Source organism: Mesitornis unicolor, unplaced genomic scaffold (genome assembly GCF_000695765.1).
Source record: "Mesitornis unicolor isolate BGI_N332 unplaced genomic scaffold, ASM69576v1 scaffold9783, whole genome shotgun sequence".
Taxonomy (NCBI): Eukaryota; Metazoa; Chordata; class Aves; order Mesitornithiformes; family Mesitornithidae; genus Mesitornis; species Mesitornis unicolor.
The window spans coordinates 2482-17332 of NW_010172563.1; the positions used below are offsets into that span (position 1 = coordinate 2482).

The 14851-nt window shown below is 47.2% G+C and overlaps 2 protein-coding genes across 2 annotated transcripts in view; both read left to right on the forward strand.

Annotated features, from left to right (window-relative positions):
• The window catches only part of LOC104537523 (keratin, type II cytoskeletal 2 oral-like), a gene marked incomplete at its 5' end in the record, with an annotated part of 2424 nt that extends 1855 nt beyond the window's left edge, over window positions 1–569 (forward strand). Inside the window, 2 exons of the mRNA XM_010180428.1 lie at window positions 31–59; window positions 175–569. Coding sequence (XP_010178730.1) covers window positions 31–59; window positions 175–569 — 424 coding nt within the window. The remainder of the gene's footprint in view (window positions 1–30; window positions 60–174) is intronic.
• Window positions 570–4937: 4368 nt separating this feature from the next.
• LOC104537525 (keratin, type II cytoskeletal cochleal-like) lies at window positions 4938–9839 on the forward strand. Its single transcript, XM_010180429.1, has 11 exons — window positions 4938–5064; window positions 5095–5253; window positions 5410–5633; window positions 6458–6678; window positions 7253–7313; window positions 7812–7907; window positions 8018–8182; window positions 8312–8437; window positions 8793–9013; window positions 9133–9167; window positions 9397–9839. The coding sequence occupies exons 1-11, from the start codon at window positions 4938–4940 to the stop codon at window positions 9837–9839; spliced, it is 1878 nt and encodes a 625-aa protein (XP_010178731.1).
• The last annotated feature ends 5012 nt before the right edge of the window (window positions 9840–14851 follow it).

The following is a 14851-nucleotide window of genomic DNA, read 5'->3' on the forward strand; positions in this document are numbered from 1 at the left end:
ACATCTTTGAGACATTTCTTTTCTTAACAGGATATGTACCGGCAACCCTGTGAGCGTAGGTAAGCTAATGAAACATTCCCTTCATTTCCATACAAGTCTTTTAAGCTTATATATTTCTTTAGAAGCTGGGTTTTGGCTGCTCTGGGAGTGACTGAGCCTGTTTTTCTCCCACAGCGGTGGTCAGCGGTGGTGGCACCGTTGGGGAGTGCCGATCCCTATCCGGAATTGGAGGCAAATGCAACATCAAGACGGGAGGGCCTGGTGGGGGCTTAGGGGTGGTCTCCTCCTTTGGTGTCAGCGGCACCGGCTTTAGCACCCGGAGTGTGGATTGCCTCCCTAGGGTGGGGGGTGGGTTTGGGGCCAGGAGCGCGGTCAGCTGCGTGGGGAGAGAAGTCATCCCCGGTGCAGAGGGGGTGCAGTGCGCCCCGGCCATGGGCAACCTGGGGAACGTCGTCTGTGCCGGTGTGGAGCAGTGCGGCCCCGGGGCTGTCATCATTCCTGGGGCAGGGGTGTGCAGTGCAGGGAGCAGGTACAGCACAGCTGTGCGCATGGTCAGAACAACCCGGTAGAGACTGGAGAGCAGCAACACATCATATTTTAAAATAATCAGCATTTCTGCAATAAAACAGTATTCCCCTTCCTTCTGACAGCTGTAGGGATCACACAACCATGCACTGCCCATGCCCACACTATTAGGTTATCTGCTCTACCGAAAACTCTTTGCATGATCAAAACCCACCTTCTCTCACATGTCCTTTTTGGGGGAAAAAGGTCTCAGCCAGGCGAGATTTTCATTTCAGAGTCCATACCTCTCCTCACACATCATCGCGGCTCTTAACTCCGTCTCCTCTGCTTGACCCCTTTTCAACAGGGATTTTCTGTCCCAATTGCAGCTGTTGCAAAAGGATGAAAAATTTGCTCATCCCAACTTCAGAAAGAGAAGCCACATTTTAATTGTCCGAGTCGGAGCTGCAGCTATTATTTAACTCCATTAATGACACCAGAAAATCCAATTTTTCCTGTTTACGAGAGGGTTGGGAATGCTTATGCAAATTGGCCAAGTTGCTACACCAGGTTTTGTTGAGCAGATTTTAATTACACACAGACGAGCACCTTATATTTCTGTAGTTAAGTGCATGCGTTGTTTTTCCTGTGTGTGTACTAGATAGACGGATTTAATGCTTTTAATGCGTAAGTGAACAGAGTTGATTATCCTTCGCTTACTCCAAACTTTCAGCTGTACCTTCAATAAACTACATGCAAAAGTCACGCTTTGCTTCATGGGTTTTATTTCCCTCCCTGATATTACAAAAGCACAGATATTTTCTCAAAAGCCAATCTCCAAATGGGCGGGGTTGGTAGCTCGCAAGAAATGGAGTTTTAATGAAGTTTATTTGAGACTCTGTCTGCTCTCCTTCCTGATGCACTTTTGCATAGCTTTATTCCATCCAGAGATGAGTGTGGCCACAAGGAAGTCTGGAAACACAGTGTAAATAAAATATTTAACCGCTCGGGGGATGTGCAGCTCGCTTGGGATCTCTCACACTGCCTGGGACCTCTGGAGACACAACAAAAAAAGCAGCCAGGCCCTTGTTTAAAGAAATCAGTGAGAACCAGCTCAGGTAGAGATAAAAAAGAGAAAATCACCCCACACCCCAGCCCTGAAACCTGCTCGCAGGAATAGGCTAATTTTATAACAAAGAACGAGAAAAACATAACTTCCCAAAATGCAGCATCAGGGTCTTTCTTCCTCGAACTCCCCACCATCCTTAAAACACATGAACTTACACCAAGAGTGGGGTCTGCAGGATGTGCTTGGGCTTCCCTCTCCAATGTCCCTTGCAGGAAGGGGGAAACCCTCTCCCATCATTTTCGGAGACTGGATTTAGGTGAGATGACATTGCCCCTTCTCTTTTCTCTGCGAGGGTCCCCAGTCTCCAAGGGATGGTGACCCACTGGAATGTCTCTATAACAAGGGCTTGCCAGCACAGCTGGATGCACAGCTGGATGCCATGAAAACCAACCGGCTCTGCCGTCTTCCCTCCCACGGCTCACCTGGGTGCAGCTGAAAGCCCCTGAGACAAATTCATTTGCTCTGAATTGCCCTTTGGAGAAATCTGTCCCTCCTCACCCAGGCTGGAAGTGGTGCAGGGTGTGGGCAGGTTAATTTACCCCATGAAAGGTTCACCACGGAGCGGGTGTTGTAATTTATTCTCTGACAGTCCACTCCGCTCCCTAGACTTCACTGCTTGACTCATGGCTTGTCTGTCCTATCTCCATGGCAGGAGAATGAGTTCAACCATCGGTCTGTCCACACCGCAATGGTGATGATGAATCCACCACTGGTTTCTACTGGTTGAGCATCTCTGGTTGAGCACCCCACTGGTTGAGTGCAGAGGCTGTGGGTTCAGGCTCTCCACGTCCACAGTGCTTTTCTGATGGAAAACAAGGTGGTTTATTGGATATGATCAACAAATAGCAGATCACTAATCAATTTTTAATAAATGGCATGCCTTAGCAACAATGTCTGGGCTAGAGGGGGTGTGGTGAAAGCCAAATGGATCAGCCCTTGGCAAAGCCTCAGAAGGCAAAACCCACCCACCCAAAAAGGATGCTATTTGAAATGGTTGTCTTTATCTTTTCTGCCTCAATGCATACGACTCGGACTTCACTTCATTTGTATGTAAATAACAAGCAGAAACACCCAAACGAGAAGCTTCTAGTAGCCCAATAACTCATAATTTATGTTGATCACCTCCCTGCAAAACAATTCGTGCACAGCAAAAACCAGCCGGCTCCTCAGGGTACCAAAGCAGCCCAGCAGCTCTTGCATTTCTGGGAGAATACCTTTGATCGTCCTTGCCCTTCTCAACCCTCATGTATTGCAAAACCCATGTTTTCTGCTGCCTGCTTGAAGACATTCATGTAGATCGGGCAAAAAAAGGCCAGGAACTTGTTTTTTGGGGCAGTTTGGAGGCCAAATCCTGGTCGGTGTCACTCTGGATGTACCCTTTGGTAGATCGACAGGGTCTAGTAGAGTTGATCCAAAGTGACAGATGCAAAAAGCCACATCTGCCCCTTGGTACAGAGCCCACAAACCTCATCTCCTCCATGCAATAAACCAGCCCTGTAAAGAAATGGTGCATTTTTCACCCAGCTTTTGCATTGCTCGCATACCTCGTGGACAGTGGGCTGAAGGAAGAAGAGTGTGGGAGACTAGAATGACAATTCCCTCTTTCTTGTAGGCAGCCCCACCTTTAATCCCATTATATTAATTCAGCTGAAATATCTGATGTGAACCCGTTTGTCAGCCTCAGGACAACCTGCCTTTACCGGGGTCAAAAAAGCATGAAGACAACCTCATCTTCCCATCACACCTGGGCTTTGAATTCTATGCAAATAATCAAGGCAATAGAATTTCATGAATTTCAAGAGCCATCCCAGGCAGTTTCAGCCCAAGATTTCCCCAGAAGAAGCAAGATGACCTGTACCAACTGGGAATTTCGCACTGCAATGTGAAATGCTGTTTGAGTGACCCAACTCTCCCAGTTTGAGCCTGCCTGGCAGCATTTCTCCAAGGATAATCAGATATTTGGTCTCTTGTATTTGGTAGAACATGAAGCACCTGCTTAGTTTTTCTTCCAGACATGCCAGTGGGATTTTAGCTCATACTTAATGGTTTTGCAGCACATGAATGTATTTTAAAGGACATGTGGAGTCCTGTTCTGCAAATACGTTTAAGCTGCAGTCATGCGCGTAGCATGGGCAATGCCACCAGGACAGCAACACAGTGAAAATGAGTTCTTAAGCACAAAGAATAAAATACTCTAAACATTGTAGTTTCACAAAGTCTGAGATGCCAGAAAATGTCACCACACCCTATTGAATTTCCTCTTTTTCCCAAGGACTCCAGGAAGTAAAATAAGGAGAATTTGTGGGAGTATTTTTCATGCTGGTTAAATCTTTGCTTTTGGCAACATTTTGAATGGAAAGGCTCAAAGGTCTTTAAAAGAAGTCACAGCTGTAAAGAGCTCAAGACTCATTACATCTTAATATTAACATGCAAATAAAAGCCGGGCAAAGTGTTTTTCAGAAAATCTGCCTCTTTCATTGAAAAGCTTTTTAGATCAAGATGAAAAATGCATCGATCACATCATCAGCTGGCTGGAGGCATCGCAACGGCAACCTCTGGGTGGGATGGAGTTGTCCTCTGGAGGTGCCAATATCTCTAGAAAGGAAGCCTAGGAAACCTGCCTTAGACTAAATACCTAATATTAAATGGCCAAAATTAGGGCTGAGATTTAAATGTAGTGTCTGAGAGGAAAAGCATAGATCAGGACCTCTTTGCGCTCATCAACTCAAGAAGACGGTCTCTGCCTGACTGGTGTGAACCGCGTAAATCTGAGCCCTGAAAGAGCTGTCAGGCTCCATGAGCATCACACCTGCACTCTGCCATCATGAAAAATTTTTGTTCAGATTTAACTATTTTATTCTCACTGCCTCTCAGGTTAATTCAGAGGACTCTCATATGAATAGCATAGGGGTAGCCAAGTAGCTATTTCTCTTTTTTTTCCACCTTTCTTAATTTCTTCTCTTTTGCTTCACAGTTAGGAAATAAAATAATACATCTCTTCAAGCATACTAAGACTGAGCTGTCCTTGCCAAAAAATCAGGGAGTTATCTAACTCTCCTAGCTGAGCAGATTGGCTCCAATAGGTGTATTTGAGTGCAATCAGTGTTTAACAAGTTTCAGTGAGACAGCTGGCTGCCTGGCACGTCAAAACCATGAAGGCACTAAATTGATCACTGGACTTCCATGCAACCAAGCCCAGATCCCCAGAGGGATAAAAGGGCATCCCCTGCTCCCTTCCATCAGAGAGCTGCACTCCCTCAGTTTGCTGCTTCTCGCCAGTGCTGGGCTGGTATCTCCTGCTGCGATGAACCGGCAACCTTACAGCATTAGAGCGGGAGGTGGAGGCAGGTCCTACAGCGCTGCCTCTGCCATTATTCCAAGTGGCAACCGGGCTGGCTTTAGTTCGATGTCTGTAGCACGATCTGGAGGAGGTGGAGGTGGTTTTGGAAGGCTCATTGGAGGAGGTGGCAGTGGCAGTGGTGGTGGTTTTGGCAGCAGGAGCCTCTATAACCTTGGTACTAGCAAGAGGATAGCCATCGGTGTTGGAAGCAGCTTCCGAGCTGCTTTTGGGAGTGGAGCTGGTGGTGGTTCTGGCCTGGGAGGTGGTGGTGGTGGTGGTGGTGGTGGTGGCTATGCACTGGGTGGTGGCGGAGCTGGTGGCGGCCTTGGACTTGGTCTTGGTGGTGGAGGTGGTGGATATGGCTTTGGTGGAGGTGCTGGTGGGCTTGGCTTTGGTGGTGGACCAGGAGGGGGTGGAGGGCTTGGCTTTGGTGGAGTAGGGGGGCTGGGAGGACTCAGTGGAGGGCTGGGTGCTCCCAGACACCCAGTGGTATTTGGTGGTGGCCCACCGGGAATTGGTACAATCCAAGAAGTGACCATCAACCAGAGCCTCCTGGCACCGCTGAACCTGGAGATAGATCCAAACATCCAACAGGTGCGCAAAGATGAAAAGGAGCAAATCAAGACCCTCAACAACAAGTTTGCATCTTTCATTGACAAGGTAAGACTTCATCAAGTGCTGTGGAATCGTGATAGAGAGGGAGCAAGACAGTCTTGTAGCTACAAAAAACCCCTACTTAGTAGATCTACAGTCTGTTATGTATTTCCTGTCTGCATGTCTTCATTAAAGTGTTAAAAAAGAGCATTCTTCTAAACAGTGACAAGGCAGAAAACTAGACTAGAAAGCAGTAATAAGATGATTAGATCCAGGTTTTGTACCTGAGAAATAAGGTATATTAACTCAAATGGAGCAAGCCAATTTCAGGTTCAGGTCTAGTTGCTCAACCCAACCCTCTCTGTGGGGAATCACAGCAGATGTGTTAGTCCTTATTGCTTTAATGCCTGCAAGCTAAGGTCCTTTTTGTATTGACTCAACTTAAGTCCTTCCTTGGCTTTTACTTGACTAAATACGCAGTATATATGAGCAAAAGGAAAGGCAATTAAGTACTTGTCTTTTAACCTGTGGTACTCAGATCTTAGCTTTAATGAAGGAAGATAAATATCTCTTACAAAGAAAGAAAAACCAAAGGATGTTAAAGAAAGGCCGTGATGAAAGAGCTGAACCCACATTTTCTAGCGCTTGCTCATTGGCTTGCTAAATTAAATTGTCTCTAAAGAGAACTGTCCACTGAGGGCAGATTTGCTCAGCTACTGGATGGACTAACACAGGCCTAGATCATGTGGAGGATATTCATGTCTGGATTTAATACTCTTGGTCTGGGATTTCCTTGGTTTGTGCTATGCATCTGTCCCACTTACCGATTATTGGCCATCAGCATGCTCATAGATATCTTCTGCTAAACATCATCTGCTTCCCATGCCCAGGTTCGCTTCCTGGAGCAGCAGAACAAGGTCCTTGAGACCAAATGGACCCTCCTGCAGGAGCAGGGGCAGAAAAACAACTCAGGCAAAACCAACCTGGACCCACTTTTTGAGGCTTACATCAACAACTTGAAGCGGCAGCTGGCCAACCTGCTCAACGAGAGAGGACGCATGGACGGGGAGCTGAAGAACATGCAAGACCTCGTTGAGGATTTCAAGAACAAGTGAGTTTACAGCACATCCAGGCACCCTGGGGTGAAACTGGATGCAAATGGATCAGCTTAGCATTAGGCAGTAGGATTAATCTCATTTAAATTTAGCCTTCTGAAAGTCAAATATCCAGCCTGAGATATTCATTCAACTTTCTCCAGGAAAGGGAAAAAATATCCGCAGTCTGCATTCTAGCCCATAACATACCTAACTAATCCACCCCTAATATACCACTCCTGTGAGGTACCACTCCCTGCAGAACTCCTCTTCCTAGACAGCTGCAGAGAGGTGATCTGTCGACACTTTTCCAATCAGGAAATGCAGATTCAGCCAGGACACAGCAGTTTGTGATGATGCTTGCAAAGGAAAACCACCTAAAAGAGCTTTACTCTCCTTGTTCCTTCTGAGTTATGTCAAAATGTCACCTCAACCCCTGAAAAATGGGATTCCCACAGATTTGAGCTAGGCACTTTCCAGGAGGTTGACTTGGAAATGCCCTACCCAGCCCCAACAACCTTGCAGTCCTACCTGTACAATGTTTCTGCTCACTGAGGTATGAGCAGCACGTCTTTCCCTTTATCCCTGTAGATATGAAGAGGAAATAAACCGACGCACAGCAGCAGAGAATGAATTTGTGGTGCTGAAGAAGGTGGGTGAGACAGGGTTGTGATGGATGCTGAGCTAACCCTAACCATTGCAGAGGCTGGGAATGTCCTAAAGGATGGGAGATCTCCTGGAGCTGCACCCTTATCCTTTAAAAGCTGACATTTGGATTGTGGTTTTGGGGGAAAGTGATGGAGGGGCTTGGAGAATGGAAGTAAATTCTTGTCTCACAACATACACACGTGCTTGCCTGGGCTAAACAGACCATGTAGAAACAAAAAAGGTCAGTAAGAATCCAAGGTACCAAGGTCAAATGGCCTGCACCTCCCTCCTTACCCACTAACAAAGTTACACATGGCACTTCTTTTGGCCAAGCGATGTCCTCTTGATGCTCTTTCAGGGGGATGTGCCAAGCAGTTTCTCCACTCGAGCAGCATCACAGCAGCCATCAAAGGGGCAGCCTCATCTCCAGGGTTGGCCAGTTCTTGGCTGAGCTAAAGTGGTACCAGGTGCTGCAGATGTCCCTGTGGTTGCTCTTTTCCAGGATGTGGATGCTGCTTACATGAATAAGGTGGAGCTGGAGGCCAAGGTGGATGCCCTGACCGATGAGCTCAGTTTCCTCCGAGCCCTCTATGATGCGGTACAGACAACTCCTTCCTCAGTTTTGGTCCTGTTGTCCCCAGATGTTATCATTCATGGCATGTGAAAAGGTAAGTGGAGCCAGCCAGGACCCTGTCTGCTTCCTCGCAGGAGCTGGCTCAGCTCAGTTCACAAGCGTCCGACACCGCCGTCATTCTGTCGATGGACAACAACCGGGACCTGGACCTCAGCAGCATCATTGCTGAAGTCAAAGCTCAGTATGAAGACATTGCAAACAGGAGCCGGGCCGAGGCGGAGGCTTGGTACCAAACCAAGGTGAACAGATCCATAGATGCAATGGGTGCATTTCTGGGAACATTACGGCTGTCCCTCTATGAGGCTGTTTGAGCCACATCTTGTCCACCTGGACATCCCAGATGGTTTATTCTTCCTTCTGAACCTCAGTTTGAGGAGCTGCAGGCCACGGCTGGGAAGCATGGGGACGACCTGCGCAACACAAAGGGTGAAATCTCTGAGCTCAACCGGCTGATCCAGAGGATCCGGTCAGAGATAGAGAACACAAGGAACCAGGTAGGAATGGTAAAGGAGCCCATGGTGGTCCCTTAGCACTGCAGCTCTGCTTGGCTGATTGGGGACTTTACCAGCCACGAAGTATGATATTAAATGTGTTGATATGACATTAAATGTGTTGATATGACATTAAATGTGTTGAGTTCCCTCTTGAGGAGGGTACCATGCTGTAACATGTATAAAATCATTCTTGCCATGCTGGCATTTCAACTCCAGAAATGTCAGCTCTGGTTGAATAACCTCAGTTGCGACTTTTTATTTCATTAACAACCCAATCAGAATAGTGTTCTTCCTTGGGTGACCCTTACCCAAAAAGAAAAGCAGTATTTTGGAGTCCCAATCTCTCCTCTTGCAGTGTGCCACCCTGCAGACGGCCATCGGAGACTCCGAGGAGCGTGGGGAGTTGGCCCTCAAAGACGCCAGGGCAAAGATGATTGAGCTGGAGGATGCTCTGCAGAAAGCCAAAGCTGACATGGCCCGGCAGCTCCGCGAGTACCAGGAGCTAATGAACGTCAAACTGGCGCTGGACATCGAGATCGTGACCTACAGGAAGCTGCTGGAGGGAGAGGAGAGCAGGTAGGGGCAAGATCCCTGCCCAGATAACAGGGACTATTGCTTTGCTCCTGCCAGCAGTTCATCCCCCTGCCCATCTCTTTCATTTTGCACTAACCTCCCCTTTATCTGCCCTCCAACAGGCTGAGCGGAGAGGGACTCAACCCCATCAGCTACTGTGAGTATCATTGTGCTTGTCTTGTTTTGGGCCCATTGGGAGCAGAGGCTGTGAGCAACCTTGGGAAAAGGGAGGTTTTGACCAGTATAACATGTTCAGAGCCCCATTAGTGCTTGCTGTGGGTCAAGGTCCTGATAATGAAGCCGGTGTCTGCCAAGCAGATGTCCAACCCTCTGGTTGCTTTGTCTTGCAGCTGTCATCAGCTCCAGCTCTGGCATGGCTGGTGGAGCTGGGTTAGGAGGAGGATTTGGTGGAATGAGCCTAAGTGGAGGAGGCGGTGGAAGTGGTTTTGGTCTCGGAGGAGGTGGCGGAAGCGGTTTTGGTCTCGGAGGAGGCGGCGGAAGCAGTTTTGTTCTTGGAGGAGGAGGTGGAAGTGGTTTTGGTCTTGGAGGTGGTGGTGGAGGCTACAGCTTTGGAAGCGGAGGAGGACTTGGACTCGGAGGTGGTGGTGGTCTTGGAGGCGGATTTGGAGGAGGCAGTGGTCTCAGCACTGCAAGTGGCCTTGGCTACGGAGGAGGAGGTGGCGGCAGCGCTTTGAGCACCAGCGGAGGGAATTTCAGCTCTGGAAGTGCAAAAGGCACCAACCCAGGTGTGAAAATTGTCTCCAAAACCTCCTCCAGCAAAAAGAGCATAAAAAGCCAAAGCCTGAAGAACGCTACACAGCCTGAGTGAAACCATCACCAGAGCCTCTCCAAAACCATCACTCCCACATCGCTCCCGTATCGCTCCTGCCCACCACCGTCCCCTCCACCCACCTCTGTCCCAGCTTCTCGCACCGTAGTTCTTACGCATTTCGATCACAGCTCAAGAAAAGCAATGGAGCACGTGTTAACCAAATCTCGCAAAGCATCTCAAACAGGATTAAAAGGAAAACACAGGCCTAAATGATTTTCTGAATGGGGAATTGGGGGTTTTTTTGGTTGTTTTTTTATGCATTGAATGAGCTTGTTTGTGATTGCGGTTATCTGTCAACCATGAGCTAAGACAAATCTGCAATATCTTGGGTTTTTAGCTCAGTTCTGGCCTATGGAAGCCAAAATGGGCTGGGATCTTTGCTTTGGTTCAGCCCACTTTGTTTTCACTACTGGGACGAACCAAACTTCTCCAAGTTAAGCAACTCCTCTTTACCAGAAACGCGGGTTATTTTTCTGCTATGTAGAAATACCCCAGGAGGTTGCTGGGAGATCCCAGGCAGTGGTTTGCAAATGTGAGGCCCCTCTTAAAATATTCCATGTTATGGAAGCAAGGAGCCCATTAGAAGTCACTTCTGAGTCAGTTGAGTGTGATGGAAAACCCCTCTTTTCCCCATTCACAGCCAAGCATCAAAAGCCATGTTTTTTCCAGATGTGCTGAGCATCACAACTGGGTGAAGTCCCATGAGCCTGGCCAGTTCAGAGCATAATTTAGGAGAGCAATCTGAGATAACTCCATCTGCAAAATAGCACCCATGGGGATGCAGTTTCAATGTGCAACAAGCTTATCAAAAAGGAAACCTAAACTACTCTCCCATTTCTGTCCTTTCTCTTCTTTGATGAAAGTGACGCGTTACATGTAATCTCGTGGGTATATTTTGTCACAAGAGCCACCAATGAAAAATCCAAAGCATATGGAAAAGGGCTTTTTCTCTAAATTACAGGACTTATCCATTCTAAATAATAACTGAGGTTAGCAAGGTAGGTGTTTGCAGTTAAACTGGGTTACTGTCCTGCCTCATGCTAGGTTTTGTTGGAATGGTTTAAAAATTACCAATATCATCCAACGGTCCAAGTCTCGCTGACCTTCCCCACTATCTTGGTAGCAGCAATTGAGGTGAAAGTCTGAGAGAGTGAAAATTAAACTGAAAAAATTGCCTGAACGTCCACACTGCTCCTCGGGGTATTTCAGCATCCTCAGTGTAGGCGGGGTTTTCTGCCAGAAGACAAACGTTTGGTAAATTGAAAAGCACAGTCAGGTTTCAGTCTAGGACACAAAAAATGAGGCAATGAAGAGCAGGAGCCCAAATGCACACCAGTGCCCCCAGTCTATTTACCCCTTTCTGATGGAATTTACTCCTCTAAACTTCCACCGTATCCTTATGTTTTTGGGAAAGTACCATTAAAAGAGAAAATTGCAGCTTTTTACGTACTTCAATGATAGCGATACGACGCCGTGTTTTCCTTCCTCTCTCTTGGTGGAATGTGTCCAATAAAACCGGATTGTAATTTATTTGTTCCTACATCTTTCTAATCCTAAACCACAACCAGTAGCGTGAAATATTCCCAGACTTCAGCAGACTGAGTTGGAGGGGGGTTTTGCTTTACTGTGGAGGAAAAGTTTCAGAATTCTGATAAAATTATAATGAAAAGCTGGAAATCAGTTGCTGAAGAATGGGAGAAATGAGGAGGAGAAAGGCAGGGGGTTACTCATTAAGTGACAAATACAAAATTAATCACCATTCATTTCTTAACATATGATTTGGGTTAATCCAAAAAATCCTTCCTTCCATGGCAGGAAGGGTTTTTCACAGCTCCAGTAGCTTGGGCAAAACCCCAATATTTAATTTTTGCTTTCTTAAAAAGACGTAGCAAAACCAAGCCTATGCAGGATTTTATCAGGATGATCTGGGTTGAGGATGAGTTTTGGTGAGCTGGAGCAGAGCAACTCACCAACCGATGTGGGTATTTTGGGCAATCGTCATTGCAAAAGGAGAGTAAAAAAGAAAAAAGAGGGGTAAAAACCCTCAGACAAACACTCACACCTTATTGCATTTCAAAGAGGCAGACGCTTTGCTTTTCCCTGACCTCTCAACATCCCTGCTTTACGTAACTCAGCCCAGAAAATGGGGAAGAGCAAGCAAGCACACGTCAGCCCGGCTGATTTACAGCAGACGCGCTCAACCCCTTCCCCAAAACTGCACCAAAACACAGGAGCAGGAAAGCTCCCTGCACCCAGAAAAGCAAAGGAATCACCATAGGACAGACCAAAGTCCATGGACAAACCCCAGCTCCTCATTCCCTGCTGTCGCAGAGGATAACATGGACACATGGGTCAAAATTTAGTGAAAGTTAAAAATAAACCCTGAGTCACCTTGATTTCTGTAGTCGCCTGTGCTAACGCTGAATTACACACCACGGGTGTGAGGAATTAATATGGCTAATGACAACCTAACCTTAACTAACCTTAAAAGTTTTGAATGCCTTCCTTCAAGTCTGCACTGAATTAAAAAAGGTAAATAACAGAGTCTAAAAGTGGTGCTCAGAGGCAGCTGAGCTTCTACAAACATCTCAGCTGGCTCCATTCCTCCTCCCTTTGCTCTGCATCCCCATGGTCACAACCTGGAATACAGGAGGTTCAACCTCAACATGAGGAAAAATGTATTTACTGTGAGGGTACCAGAGCATGGCCCAGGCTGTGGAGTCTTCTTCTCTGGAGACATCCAAAATCCACCTGGATGTGTTCGTGGGTGATCTTCTCTGGATGAGACTGCTCTATCAGGGACTTGATGATCTCCAGAGGTCCCTTCCAACCCCTACCATGGTGTGAGTCTGTGAAATCCTGCCTCCCGAATCATCATCCGCTCTGCAGGCAACTTTCCTATTCTGGGGGGGCAAACACAGCCCCAGAGCAGCTTCAGGAGGTCAGGGCATGTGAGCAATGCAAGCCAAGCACGGAAACTGCGTGGGACTGAGATACTGCAAGAATTTTCCTTGTTTTGATGCTTAAACCGTAGTTCACTTTACTCTTCCAAATCCTTTGTAATATTCCACTTAATTACTGCTGTCTGCAGCAACAGGCTTTCCTAGAAGAGCTGGGGAGGTAATGACTGCCTTAAACATGAATCCTTTCTCTTTGCTTTAATTAACTCATTTGCAGCCTGTGCTCCGGTTCCCAGGTGTGACTTTGCATAGCTCTTTGGAAGTCAAAGTTGGGCTCCCTGCCCAGCCCCGGTCCGCAGGATCCCCACGTGTGCCAATCCACATCTGTGGGCTTAGGAAAGCAAATCTCCATGCATTTGCCATGCTCGTAACAGAATTTATTTATTTTCACTGTTACCACAGTCCCAGCAATGTTGTGACTGAGGTTACCTGTGAAAATGGGGAGTTTGTTGTTTCTGGCTGAGTTTTCCCGGTGAAAGTCTATTTCCAGCACCCAGGAGGTTCCCAAGTCTTCACTCCCGAGGTGCGAGCACCCCCTTGCTACCGCCCAGCCACCTCCCTCACAGCAGGAGGGTGCCTTGCATCAGCCCAACCAACGATGGCTTCCCCAAAGCTGGCCCGAAGGCACGGCGGATGCCGGTGACTCATGCTATTGGCAATAACGCAGCGACAGGAGCGCTCGCAGGAGAGGATGGTTGCAAGCGTTGGCTTTTTCTGATTGCAGTGAGGAGAATAAAAACACAAAACAAAACAAAACACAAAAAACCCCCCTCCGCTCAGGTTCTTTCAAGTTCCCAGACACAGCAAAGGGAGTTTGGAAACGCATCAACAGAAACAAGCCATGAGATGCAGCAGATACCCTTAAGCCGCTCACTTTGGATCGAGCTCCTGCACTTATTGCTCACGTAGCCAATTTTGAGAATCTCTGTGATTTGGCTGCTCGGGGTTTTATCTCTTTGCCCTGTACTTTTATTTTATCTGACATATCCAACTAAGCAATCCCATGATTCTGTATAACTTGACCAATGGGGGCAGCCCTTGCAGCACAAGGATGCGACTGGGCAGGATCCAGTTTGCAGAAACCTTTTTGGATGGGAGAGAGGGGTGTTTTTTTCTCTTATAACCCATGTCCAGCTCTTCATGGACATGAGAGAAGAGGTCCCCATCTCTCCTGCCTTTACATCATCCTAAATTGCAACCCAGCCCCATCTCATGGTGATTGAAGCTCCTGGGGGAGGGTTTTCCCGAGAGCCCAAATTCAAGGGGCTATTTTAGAACAATATCCCAACTGAATGATCGTGGTAGAGTGATGGGAGGGAGCTGGAAGGAAAACGGGCAAATTCTCCTTTACCAGGCATTTTGGAGAGCCAGCAGTGACGTGGAAGCTGCTGGTTAAATACAGGGGGGAGGTGGTGGAAAAAAAAAGTGATTAAAATACCACTTCATAGGAGCTTTTGAACCCTGAGCCTGACAAGGAAACTCAAAAGAAGAGCAGTCATTTTGAGCATCGTTTAAATAACTATTTTATACGTCTCGTAGTACTATTTAATGTAATTTGAAGTCATGTGGAAAAGGGATTTACTTGCTGTCTTTGAAAGCCGTGCTAACTCATTTCTCAGTTTCCCATGCAATGAGGGAGACAATTTTTTTTGTCAAATCCCCAAAGATCCTACCCAAAGATCCACTCCACTTATCTCTGCGAGCCCATGATAATTTAGAGCCCTTTTCTGAAATAAATCATAAGAGACCCACTGAGAAACAAAACCAACTTCAGTCTCAGTTTTCCCAAGCCAACAAGGGGATGTGGATACCCGGTCCCAGAGCTAGTAGCTTTGGAAAAATCCCCTAATTTATGCTGCCCTGTTTAGTGTGCAATGTTTAAAACCCTTGCAAAAGCTTCAGCGCAAGGAATCTTACGCAAAGGAGTGAGCCCTTGGCTCGCCCAAGGAAAACTGGCTCCCAGGGTCTCAGAGAATCGTGTTGTATCCTGCTCTGGAGCGCAGCCCTCAGCGAGTCGTCCCATTCAATTCTAATTTAATGACTCAGAGC

Bases quoted from the DNA above. Each gene is read 5' to 3' on its own strand.
- LOC104537525 (XM_010180429.1), top strand. From the start codon at position 4,938: ATGAACCGGCAACCTTACAGCATTAGAGCGGGAGGTGGAGGCAGGTCC. The intron at 7,908-8,017 runs GTACAGACAACT...GCTTCCTCGCAG, and splicing joins TCCGAGCCCTCTATGATGCG to GAGCTGGCTCAGCTCAGTTC. The intron at 8,438-8,792 runs GTAGGAATGGTA...CTCCTCTTGCAG, and splicing joins TAGAGAACACAAGGAACCAG to TGTGCCACCCTGCAGACGGC.